Genomic DNA, 12,648 nt, shown 5'->3' on the forward strand with positions numbered 1-12,648 from the left:
CAACGGTAATAATAAAGGAAAGAAATAAATGATCGACCCTCTTCTTTTCAAAGATTAAAATGCTTTGTGTATGTTTTGTTCTATCCACCATTATATGACTACTATCATCATTTATTGAATTTTTGCTGTTGTTGTTGTAACATTTGTTGTTGTAGTATTAATTGTTGTAGTTGTTGTTGTTGTTGGTTATTGTTCATTGTATTGTTCATCGTATTGTTCATTGATTGCATGAATAAGGAAGGATTGAGAGATGGGGATAAATTTGGTAATCCAAGGTTAGAAACATTGTTATTTGATAGATCCGAAGAAAATCCAAATAGAGATGAACCAGTTCCAAGAATATTGCTGTTGTTGTTTCCAAGATGATTTCCGAGTCCTCCCAAATTCAAACCAGGCAGATTCATTGATGTATCCATTCCTAGATTCATCATTCCACTATTCAAACCTCCTAAATCATACTGTTGTTGTTGTTGCTGTTGCTGTTGAAGTGTTTGTAATAATGATATTGTCGAACTTGATTGATGATTATATAAGTTATTATTATTAATATTATTATTACCATTATTATTGTTGCTAGTCATATTGAATGATGATAAACCTCCTACTCCTACACCACTTCCAACAAGAGTGTTTTGTGATAGTAACTGTTGTAATTGCTTTTGTTGTTGTTCCTGTTGCTGTTGTTGCTGCTGTTGCTGCTGTTGTTGCTGTTGTTGTTGCTGCTGTTGTAATTGAAATAAAATATTATTACTACTGCTTCCAGGTACATTGGCGTTAACTCCGTTACTATTACTACTAGGGTTATAGAATCTACTACCACCACTATTACTTGGTGATGATGTAGTGGTACGAATATAATCATCCTTTGGAATCAATTCATCCAATTCAGTGTTGAGCATTTGTGAAAGGGTAGATGTTGTTGGTTGGTTTGGTGATAGAATAGATGACAATCCTCCTCCGCTTGTATTCAATGGAGCATTGTTTGGAGACATTAGGTTTCTATTGGGTGGTGAAGGAGATCGAATAATACCTCCACTTCCACCTAGTGAAGAGAGATTGACCACACTAGACGATGAGAATGAATCAAATAATCCATGTTCCCTTAGAGTAGGTGTCGATGTTTCCATAAATGATGATATACCTCCGACCATGTTATGGTTGATGGGTGGTTGTGAATTAAATATCGATTGAGGGGCATGGTGGTTGATGGTACGTCCAGACACTGGTGTCAAGACAACAGGTGATAGAGGACTGTTGTAGGTAGCCAATGCCTTGTCCATGTCGTCAAATGTTTCAAATTGCACAAGATAGATATTCTCCTTGTCGTACGAACCTCCTCCACTAAACAATTGGATCTTTGGAATAAATGATTCATTGTATGCTAGTCTTGCACCATTAAACACGGTCATTAAATCCAAAACCCCCTTTAGAGCGGTCCTACAAAGTACAGTCAACTCAATCTTGTAGTTAAAAGACTGTATGTAATTGATAAAGTTACTTGATAGCAGATCAGAGTTGCTTTGTGACTGTAGTAGTGGTGGTGAAGGTGTTTGGTGAAGTATTTGGATTAAAGGTGGTGGAGATTGTGATTGTTGTATAGGTCCTGGTGATAGTGACGAAATAACTGATGGATAACCATTGTTGTTGTTGAGTGGTCCACCCTTTAATCCAACACCCAATATATGATTGTTGTTGTTGATGTTGTTATTGATGTGGGGAGGAAGGGCAGGTGATGAACTGGGAGATGGTACGTTGACTTGATGTATCGAGTTTGCAACCATCTTTGGCTGCATATTTTTGGGAAAGAATGGCTGGGCATTTGGTTGCAATGGAGTCGATGCATTTAGTGCTGCCATGGACGATAACGGTTGAGGTGGAGGTGATGTTGCCTTGTTGAGTATTCCTTGTGATATTTGTGCGTATGAAATGCCAGAAGTGATTGGTGGTGTTGATAGTTTGGGTGTATTATCAGAAGCAGCAATTATATTTGATATTGGGGGTGCTACTCCAATTGGTTGTTGTTGTTGTTGTTGTTTTCCAGTCAATTGATTGTTCATCTCTTCTTCAGTCAACAAACCAGATTTAACAAATGGTTTGGTAACTGGCGCAGTGGCTGCAGCTGCGACTGCAGCAGGTGGTTGGCTGACAGTTGGTTGAACTGTCTCTTGAGCTGCTGTAATCGGAGTAACCGTTGTTGTTGTTGGTAGAGGCTCTGTATAGGTTGAAGTTTTAACACCAAGCTTTGCAGAACTTTGAATCTGCTGTTGTTGTTGTTGCTTTGAATGTTTTCCATTTTGTTGATGGTGATGATCTTTTTGTTGTTGATGATGATGATGATCTTTTTTGGTATGAGATGGTGGTTGTTTTGGTTGAACTAGTTGTTGTTGTAATTGTTTTTGCTCTTCGAGTATTTTAGCCATGTAATCATTATCTTCAAACATTTCAAATACCTCGTCGCAAATCAATTCCTCCAACAACTCTTCGACCACTGAATCGATTGCATTCAACATGTTTTCTTGTTGCACTTCCTTTTCCCGAACCTTTTCTCTTTCTCTTTCCTCCAATTCTCGTTCCAGTCGCCGTTGCTCCTCTCGTTGTCTCTCCTTTTCTCTTTCCTTTTCTCTTTCGATCGCTTTGAGTCGATCCTTTTCCTTTTTCTTTTTTTCCTCGGCAAACATTTTTTTCGATATCAACGAACTTAGCTCTTGAACCACTTCATCCATGATCTCGTCTATAAACTCTTCCTGTATTTCGTTCATCTCTTCCTCTGTTGGTTCAGGTGGAGGTGGTTCCATTGATTTCTGTATCATTTTAATCGTCTCGTTAAACAATGCTTGTTCTCTCTTCATCCTAGATTCTTCCGATTCACCTGTATGACTACCAATATATTCATTTACCTCTTTCATCTAAAAGAGAGAAATAATAATATAGTCAATATCTATATCAGTCCATCAGTGTAGTTGATAACTGTGATTATCTGTCTGTCGCGCATACCATAATAGATGTAAGATTATCCTCAGAGATTATATTTGCTTCACCAAATAATGTTCTAGATAATTCTGCCAATTCGTCTCTTGGGAATACATTTGTGATGCATTGCTTTGGTAGGAGTTTTACTTTTTTCGATTTACTCTTCTTTTTCTTTTTTCCAATTGCAGTCGACTGTACAGTGTTTTGCTGTTGTTGTTGCAACAATTCATCAGTTGATTGCAAAGGTGGAAAAGAAGGAGCAGTGACACTTGGATACTCATTTGAATAAACTGATTTTGGATGAATCGAATAAAGTAAATCAGAATACATCAACTTTGTAAACAAATTACCCATAAAATCAGATTCATTATCTATATAAAAAAAAAAAAAGAGTCAATCTCATTGAATGAATAACAATCATCTGATTGTTGAAAATGATTATATATATATAAATATATATAATATAAATATATAATATATATTCATACCAGAAGCCAATAAAGAAACAGTATGAATGATTTGATATCTATGTGCTTGATGAACATGATGAAGAGCTTCCTTTTCGTTGTTAAACTTCATACCATCCAATTGACATTTGAAAGCACCATTTAACAATCTAATAATATTCTCTCGATAAAAGTCTGTAATGATATAATCAAATGCTGATATTACATTGTTTTCCTGTATTATTATTGTTGTTGTTTCAAAACAAAGCATGATTTTAGTCAATTTGTTTCAACCAAAATGAATCATATTCTTATACTTTGTTGTCAATGTTTGTTATTGATACTTACGTCATTCTTGATGATTGGAATGTCATATTCAAGACACTCAAAACAATCTACAAACACAGATAAAAAGAACAAGTTAGAATAGTACTATTTAATACTTGTATGTAGCAGGGAATGAAAACTCACTTGTTTGAAGACTAGATTGTTTGACAAATAGATAGGGAACCTCGGCATCTCTTTGACCCAAACCATAACAATAATCCTTTTTATCAAGATTAACTAGTGAAGGTAATATATTATATAGTTGTTGTTGATCTTGAGTTAATGGTGCCTTGTTGTTTCGTTGTTGTTGTGAATTGACAATTGGGGAGGATGGAGCTACTGCAGATACTAATGATGGTGATGGTGTTGGTGGTTGTGGTGGAGTTGTTGGAGGTGATGATGAAGATGAAGATGACAATGCCACTTTGCTCTGATGATTACGAGCAAGATTCAATAATGCATCGTCACTCGAGTCTCTCGACAAGTATACATTTCTAAACAACTGATTCGTATCAAAGTAATTATATATATCAAAGTTCATCTTGTATTGTTTTTGTTCTTCTTCTTTTTAACATCTATCTATCTATCTATCGAGCTAGCTATCTGTATATATTGTTTTATAGTATAGTTCTATGTTTTCGCAATCTATCTCTAAGGAATGATGTCTCATAAAAAAAAAAAAAAGAAAAAAGATAATTATTTCTTTTTTATTCACCACATGTTTATTAATAGTTAACATCAGAATCAGGTGACAGATTGTATTCATTCATTCATTCGTTCATTCATCAATATATTCTCCTTTATATATCATCAGAAGAAAGATAATTATTTTGTTCCCGGCAATCGATTTATGAATCATTAAGGTTTATCTTGTTTTGTTTATCTTGTTAGGTTTGGTCAATAATAATAATGAATGATATTTATTGTTTAGATATGATATATCTTTCATTCTTTCTTCTTTATAATAATGTTTAAAACATATTGTAAGTTGACTTGAACAAAGAAATATCAGAAGAAGATGAATGATGATGATGAACGAAAGAAGATTAAATGAATGCTATCTTTAAAATAACAACAAGACAAAAGTCGGGGTACCAATCCAATGTAAACGAACAATTATGCGACACGCCGAATAATTGATAAACGTTTGTGATCCTGGCAGGAGGTGGATGGATGGTTCACCAACAAACACATCCATCCATCCACTATATATCTAATTCGCAAGTTTGACTCTTTCAGAGAATCAAACAAAAAAAAATCAAACCATTTTTTTGAAGTGGTGATGAGGGGATGGCTCTGCAAGCTAATGATGCTTGCTGCTACACACTGACACTTTATCGAAAATATATTATTATCTTGGCTGCTGGGTTCTATATCTTACCTACTAGAATATTAATCAAAGCATCAGAGAACAGAGTAGAGAGACAGAGAGAGACTATTATAAAGTTTGTTAGTAGTTTAAACAATATTGTACACATCATCAACAACTTCAACCATCAGAACCAAATCATCAACAACAACAAGATGTCGAATCAAGCTAAAAAGACAAACCCGGTAACAGAGAATACTCTCAAGACCATAAACGTAAGTCTACGTTGTCATTCATGCAAGCAACAGTCACCTCTTTCAAAAACTTTCACATACGCTTTAAGACTTTTTCCTCAAATGCAGTTGTTGATCACGGGATTATCATAATAACATCAATGGAATAGAAGGAAAGGAAGAGGGGGTGGGGGATTATATGGAACACAAGGCAACATTACTCTCGCACCTCTCTCTCTCTCTCTCTCTCTCACGTGCAATCAATCAATTTAAAATACTAACCAACAATTGTTGTTTTAACTATATTATATTTATAGAACTTGAAAGTAAATACTCCACCATTATTCACTGAAATTATTAGAGCTGCCAATAAATACCAACAACAATTAACTGCACTTAGTCAAGCTGGTAGTGTATTATCAGATACCATTGGCAGATTGACCGTTCACAATGCCGGAGAATTTGGCGATGGATTAAGAAAATTGGCAGATACAATCAGAGAACTTGAACTAAAGAGAGAAGAAGTTGCAAAGACAATGTTAAATGATTTCATTACTCCATGTAAACAAGCCATTGAAAATGATCAAAAGGAAGTTTTGGTAAGTTAGTCCAATCAATAACAATCAAAAATAATCACCTGGAAACTTCCATTTATTTACTCTTAACCAAATTATATATTTAAATATATTTAGACATTTGAAAAGAATTTTAAAAAAGATAGAGATAATATGAGACAAGAAATTCTAAAATTGGAAGCAAAGACTAGAAAAGCTGGTAAAAAGACAACTCCTGAAGTCCTTAAACAAGTATGATTTAAAGAATATTTCCCATTTTTGATTTAATATTTATATTAACATTTCAATTTATTTAGCAAATTACTGAATTGAATGATAAGATTAAGGAATCTGATCAATTAAATTCCAACAAATTAAAGGATGTTGTATTGATGGAGAGAAAGAAATTGGCAACCTTTTTATCTCAATTCAACCAATTCATTGACAAGGATGTAGAATTATCAAATGATACAAACGCTAAATTCACCAATGGTTTACAATGTTGGAGAGATTTAATTAATGCTCAAAGTCAAGTATGTTCAAAAAGGAAAAAGGAATCGATCATTCATATTCTCTCAAAACTTGAAACTAACCTCTCTCTTTCTTTCTTTCTTTCTTTCTTTCTATTTTATTTTATTTTTATTTTTATTAGTTACCAAGTGAAGTTGAATCATTAATAAGTAAACAAGAAAGAACATTGGTACAAATTCAACCACAAGGTGGTGATGCTGACAATTATCGTATTTCTTATGCTCCTGGAAAGGTACCAAACAGTGGAAGTGGAGGTTACGACACCTACGAGAGTTATGACAGTTACGACAACTATGACAATTACGATAATAACGCAGGAGGAGATTACAGTCAAGACTACTCGGCTGGTGCAGAGATGCAAGCTCGTGCCTTGTACGATTACAATAGTTCAGAGGCCACTGATTTGAATCTACGTGCTGGTGATATAATTTCAGTCATTCAACAAGACGATGGATCAGGATGGACAAAGGGTAGAGATTCTTATGGCAATGAAGGTATCTTCCCATCTACATACATTGAATATTGTTGATCTGATATCTCAACAAACAAATAACAACATCAACAACATAATTGTGAAAATATAAAATTGTTCATCGCCATTTTTTTTAAAGACAACCCAATCAATCCAAACGTTAACAACCAATAATAATAACAACAAATGTATCATTACTAGTGATAGTAGTAGGTCATATAGTATAGTATAGTAACAGTATAGTAAATTTTTCTCAAATCCAACAACCAATGGAGCTTAACTTATTTTCAAAAAAACAAAACCAAAATAAACCAAAAATTTGTAATTTAGATAGATAGATGGATAGAAATATCCTTACTTGTGTATATATATATATTTATATATACATATGTTTAAATGAATAGGTTTTTTATTTTTATTAATTTAATTTAATTCTATGGATATTTTACAAAAGAGTTTTTTAGCGTACATTATTATTATTATTATTTTAATCTCCATGGGCTGGAAATTAAATTATTCAATTATTTGTTTGTGTGAATGTGTGTGTGTTGTGGGCGATCAGAATGATCAAGTTGTTGTGTTTAATCTGATTCACCTCCACTGTCAAATGTATGATGAATGTTTTCGTTATTATCATTGTTATTATTAGTATTATTTTCAGAATTATTATTTAGGTTATTATCGTCGTTACTGTTGGTGACAGAGACAGTGACAGCGGTAGAGGAGGAGGCGGCGGGAGCGGGGACGACATCAATATTATCAGCAACACCGGATCCATTGGGAGATATGCTAGAGTTCATCATGGACATTTCAACAGAGTCGGTAAAGAAGGACTCGCCACGCTCCATAGCCGAAAAACTTGGTGCGACGCAGGTCTTCATGGCACCCGAGTGTGGCTTGTCGGTGGAGACGTTGCCCGTACCCGAATTGTTGTTGAGCTTGTTCTTGTTGTAGTAGTGGTAGGTTTCGGTAAAGAGACCGAGCAACTTGAAGGGATACAGAACCTTGGACACAAAGTATCTCCACATGACTGGATTGTTGTAGATAAAGACGAGCGATGCGTAAAAGCCGTGGGAAATACTGAGGTAGGTGTGCAAGAGATTGGTGGCGTAGATGTTGAGGTTGTAGGCGTTGAGGATACGGTTGATGACGGCAAAGATCCAGCACACCAAAAAGACGACGATATAGTTGACCAACTTGAATTGGTATTTACGATGCTCGGCCTTTTTAGTCGATTGCTCATTCTTGTAGATGACAGTGTAGGTGTAGTACATGGTCAAACCGGTCAAGAGCACAGCACCGGCGTAAATGATAAACATGGGGATGTAAAACAAACCGAAACGGTAACCTTGGTATTGTTGTCCAATCCAACACCACGATCCAACATTCATCACCAGACCATCGACCGACACCATAATAATACAACTAATCAATGGTAAACCCCATGATGCAATCATATAAAACTTTTCCAATCTTTCTGGTTCATGATGTGTACGTACTAATACTAAATAAATACTTAATGCTAAATTATAAATCATAATATTGTACAAAAAGGAAATTGGATAATATTAATATTGTTTTTTCTTTGACCAAGTATGTAATTTTTTTTTTTTTTTTCTATCTATTCTTACCAAGACAAAGAGTCCACATCCAACAACTAAAAGAACCAAATGTAATATCTACAGCATAAACATAACAAGCAAATTTATTGGTTGCATATGATTTGGATAGGGTTAGGGTGACGGCCACGAAATCCTTGATGGCCGAAGTCACGCAAAAACAAGCGATGACTCTGGTGATATGATTACGCAAAAGCTTTAATCTCCAAAATCCCAACAACACAGTTAAGCAACCAACGATTGAACTGAAATCAGCCAACAAAAGCATACCATACAAGGCATCATTTTGTAATTTAGTTGGTGGTGTATTTGCCATTTTGAATATGTCAAATAATTAATATACGGAAATATTTATATTTAAATAGATAGTGATGAGATATAATATTTATAAATAGTATAGAGATAATGGGTTGGGTATATAAATAAACATAAACACTAAGTCCGATTTGAGTTGGGATCACAATAATAAATAACAGATATTAAGAGCTACGGGTAGAAAACAACAATAATAAATGAATGAACACAATTCAACCTTGGGAAAGATATCTATAGAGCTAGGGTCATTCAAGGATACGATTTGTTGATGAAGTTTTACGAGTTTGGTTATTGATTATTATTACACGGATAAGGTAAGGAAGGGGGAGGAAAGCAAAGAAGGATGAAAGATGATCAAGAAGAATTATTAATAATTTAAACCACATCCATCACCCTTTGAAAGGTTCACGGGTTGGAATAACTAATACTGGGTTTCAGACTGCTCTTGCTTCATTTGCCTTGCTGGCAAAGAGAGTCCTACTTTTGTTTTGCTCAAACAAGCAAAGGACCATCCTCTCAAAGTTCACACACAAAAACAAACTCGTTGCACGAAAGTTTGCTCCAGAAAATGATTGGTCTGTTAGTGATTGATGGGAGCACCAACTATAAAACGTTAATGTGATTCGAAGTTGTGGGTGGGAAAATAGGCGAGTCACCCCCCATTAATTGGTCTCAAACCCAGCCATGGTTCGATCATTGATTGAGTGGGGTACGGTCAGCCCCTGCTCGGTAGATGCCATTACCTGAAACACTTACTGGGTGGGAAAAAGGGCTGATAGCCACGGTTTACGTTTTGGCAAACGAAAGTGTTTTTCGATGGCTTTGAGCCCATAGGCCACCTAAGAAGGGTCGATTTTTATGATCAGTGTTTTTCAGGACCAAAAAATGGGGTCTGCAAGACGAGCCCAATGAGATCAATTTTTCGGTTTTTGTGTCATAGATGATCAAAGTTTTCATTGAAAGCCTTGCATCTTGCAGGCTTGTCAATCAACTCTGACGGATTAATCTCCACACAAACAGATAACTGTTTTAGGTGGTTCATATGCAGCGGGGAGATTATGTCGAGAGTTAGCCCCCCCTCCCCCGCTCACCAACCAAGAGCCTGCTTTTCGAGGGATTAGCCTAATGTCTTTTTACTGCTCGTACCAGCTCAGAGTTCAACATCGATGAATATGGGTAGAGATCCTATTGGCTTGCTGGTACCCTACATCGTGTCTATGATCAGAAAGTAGTGAACAAACCACACTTGCATCAAAGGGGGAGAACCCCCCCTCCAATCAGCTTATATGTCCATCAATGGTTGTGTGGTGGGTAACCAGAGGTAGTTGTTATTGCTTGTTGTTTTGTTACACACAATTGATCGATCAATAATTGTCTTGGCTTGGTTGGTTGATTGATTGATAAGGGTAATGACGATCAATGTACTTGGAATGCGACCAATGGCTTGGGTATGGATGGTGCTACCCTAACATGTGATCCCGTTCAATTATTTTTCACACAAATCAACCAAAGCTCGAAATGGGGGGAGCTGCAAAGGCTTAAAAGGAGTAAACTTATCAATTGTTAATCATTCATCATTTCAGTAACATTATTATTTAAATATTCTTTGTATCATACACACATAGTTATATCTCTATCTTTAGTTTTATAACCCGTAACATTACCAACAACCCCCCTCCGATCTATTCTATTTTTATTTTTGATTTAAACAATCGCCTCTTTTTCATTGTTCAACTTTAGAAAACACCGTTGAATTTTAGTAAGACAAAATTATGTATATTAAATCTTTGTATGTATAACAAGTAAAACAACAACATCTCAGTCAGTTTGAATATATTAATTCTAATATACTTTTTGTTATTTTCTAGATTTTTATTAGCAATCGTCGTATTCTCCGGCATTGTTATTCCAGCTTTGGGAGATGCTGAAGGTCTCGACTTTGATTTCTTTGGAGGAGGCCCAAGCTCATACGACTCGTACAGTTTAAGCAGATCATGCAGAAACAAGAACTTTATAACTTTGCCATTGGGTACTGCCGGTGGTTTGGACGAGAGCAACCTTTCGGCCTTCCTCCTAGCCCGTAAGGACAACAACGTCTTTGTTGCTTTGGACGCTGGAAACATCTGGAGTGGAATCAGCAAGTACATCTCTGCCAGAAACCTCGCCTCTATCTTTGACATTCAATACCCCGCCTATGCCAAGACCACCGACCAAAAGGCCGCCTGGTTCCTCCGTAACCACATTGCCGGTTACATGGCCGGTCACTCTCACTTGGACCATTTGGAAGGTTTGATTGAAAACTCTGCCGAAGACGCCCTCTCCTACACCCATCTCAACTATGGTATCACCGACGGTATCCTCTCGATGATCCAACCATACCTCGCTCCAAACACCACTGCCGGTGTCCTCAGAAGAAAGCCAATTCTCGGTCTCAACAGCACCCTCCAAGCCATCGACATCCACTTGTTCAACAACATCATCTGGCCTGATCTCGCCCTCTACGGTCGTTACTCGTACAATGTCTTGACCAACGCCTCCACCCAAAACTTTGCCGCCGCTTCTGGCTGGAACGTCAATGCCAACATTGCCGGCACCATCTTTGCCAACATGGACGTCTCCACTTTCGAAACCTGTCACAACGACATCTTCTCGACCGCCTTTTTGTTCACCGACCAAATTACTGGCGAACAATTCGTCTTCTTCTCTGACACTGGTATCCCAAGCGGTACCTACAACTGCGACTGGAAGCAACGTATCCACAACGTCTGGGCTCAAGTCAAGATTGACAAGCTCCGTGCCGTCTACCTCGAAGTCTCCTTCCCCAACTCGACCCCAGATGCCTCCATGTTTGGTCACGTCCGTCCAAAGGATGTCCTCGCCCTCCTCGATGACCTCGTCGATCTCTCTGTCCAAACCACCCCATTCACCGAGAGTCTCTCACACGTTAAGCTCATCGTCCAACACATCAAGCCATACGCCAACGCTGCCACCTTCACCATCCCAGTCTCCAAGGTCATCGAAAATGAACTCAAGGCCGGTAACACCCACAACATCCAAGTTGTCATCCCAGAACAAGGTGTTCCAATTTGTTTCTAAACACATCAAACAAATATATCAACCCAAATATTCATTTTCTTTGTTATGACACTTGTCATAATAACCAACAACAATCCAGGATCCCATTAAAAATAATATTATAAAATAAATAAACTTGTTTAGTATAGATTTTATAAGTTATTTTAAAATGTACATGTAATCTCTTTAGATTAATCTTATATAATAATAATACTATTATACCAAGATGATTTAGTTTGTTTGGTTATATACAATAATGGTAGTTTGATATCTTCTTCCATTGATCCAATTTTATTTCTTTAATTGTAGTGATGCTATCATTTTATCCTTGTCTGCTAATTGTTTCTTGAGTGATGATATTTCTTGTTGAAGAGTTTCAATAGTTTCTTCCATTTCTATTGCTTTGGCAAACAAGTCTCCTTGTCTATCAATCATTTGTTTATTTCTTTCAATTTCTTCTCTTGTTGGATCGTTTCTTGTAAATAGTGATCCATCCTACAAATAAACAAACAAACAAATAATGAGTCAACTTATTCTTACAATCACTATAATAATAATAGTTTACATATACATACACCTTGTTTAAATATATCAATTCCTTTATCACCTATACCAAACTGTCTTAGTGATCTTTCAAAATCCTTTTCTAATCTATCTTCGATATCATTGTCATCTAATTTATCAACCAATGCTTTTTCATCAACTGCCGATACTGCTATCGATGTACTATCATTGTTATCATTATTCGTATTATTATTATTAGTTGTTTCTTTCATTTCTTATTCTTATATATTAGT

General features: G+C 36.1%; 6 protein-coding genes across 6 annotated transcripts; 2 read left to right on the forward strand and 4 right to left on the reverse strand.

Moving 5' to 3' along the window:
- Positions 1 to 107: 107 nt before the first annotated feature.
- Positions 108 to 3,790, reverse strand: DFA_01406 (uncharacterized protein; the record flags this gene model as incomplete). The annotated part of the gene is made up of 4 exons (XM_004359313.1): positions 108 to 2,906; positions 2,995 to 3,341; positions 3,459 to 3,586; positions 3,765 to 3,790. 4 exons carry the CDS (start codon positions 3,788 to 3,790, stop codon positions 108 to 110), a joined length of 3,300 nt encoding a protein of 1,099 aa, XP_004359370.1.
- A 62-nt stretch (positions 3,791 to 3,852) lies between these two features.
- Positions 3,853 to 4,284, reverse strand: DFA_01407 (uncharacterized protein; the record flags this gene model as incomplete). The annotated part of the gene is made up of 1 exon (XM_004359314.1): positions 3,853 to 4,284. One exon carries the CDS (start codon positions 4,282 to 4,284, stop codon positions 3,853 to 3,855), a length of 432 nt encoding a protein of 143 aa, XP_004359371.1.
- A 983-nt stretch (positions 4,285 to 5,267) lies between these two features.
- On the forward strand, positions 5,268 to 6,899 carry DFA_01408 (SH3 domain-containing protein; the record flags this gene model as incomplete). The annotated part of the gene is made up of 5 exons (XM_004359315.1): positions 5,268 to 5,327; positions 5,603 to 5,884; positions 5,978 to 6,091; positions 6,157 to 6,372; positions 6,492 to 6,899. 5 exons carry the CDS (start codon positions 5,268 to 5,270, stop codon positions 6,897 to 6,899), a joined length of 1,080 nt encoding a protein of 359 aa, XP_004359372.1.
- A 524-nt stretch (positions 6,900 to 7,423) lies between these two features.
- carC (G-protein-coupled receptor) lies at positions 7,424 to 8,777 on the reverse strand (the record flags this gene model as incomplete). Its single annotated transcript, XM_004359316.1, has 2 exons — positions 7,424 to 8,364; positions 8,474 to 8,777. 2 exons carry the CDS (start codon positions 8,775 to 8,777, stop codon positions 7,424 to 7,426), a joined length of 1,245 nt encoding a protein of 414 aa, XP_004359373.1.
- A 1,771-nt stretch (positions 8,778 to 10,548) lies between these two features.
- DFA_01410 (uncharacterized protein) lies at positions 10,549 to 11,872 on the forward strand (the record flags this gene model as incomplete). The annotated part of the gene is made up of 2 exons (XM_004359317.1): positions 10,549 to 10,565; positions 10,645 to 11,872. The coding sequence occupies 2 exons, from the start codon at positions 10,549 to 10,551 to the stop codon at positions 11,870 to 11,872; spliced, it is 1,245 nt and encodes a 414-aa protein (XP_004359374.1).
- A 270-nt stretch (positions 11,873 to 12,142) lies between these two features.
- DFA_01411 (putative RNaseIII) lies at positions 12,143 to 12,627 on the reverse strand (the record flags this gene model as incomplete). Its single annotated transcript, XM_004359318.1, has 2 exons — positions 12,143 to 12,346; positions 12,427 to 12,627. The coding sequence occupies 2 exons, from the start codon at positions 12,625 to 12,627 to the stop codon at positions 12,143 to 12,145; spliced, it is 405 nt and encodes a 134-aa protein (XP_004359375.1).
- Between the last annotated feature and the right edge of the window lie 21 nt (positions 12,628 to 12,648).

Source organism: Cavenderia fasciculata (genome assembly GCF_000203815.1).
Source record: "Cavenderia fasciculata unplaced genomic scaffold Scf_Dfasci-F-a-25c12.r2-5, whole genome shotgun sequence".
NCBI lineage: Eukaryota > Evosea > Eumycetozoa > Acytosteliales > Cavenderiaceae > Cavenderia > Cavenderia fasciculata.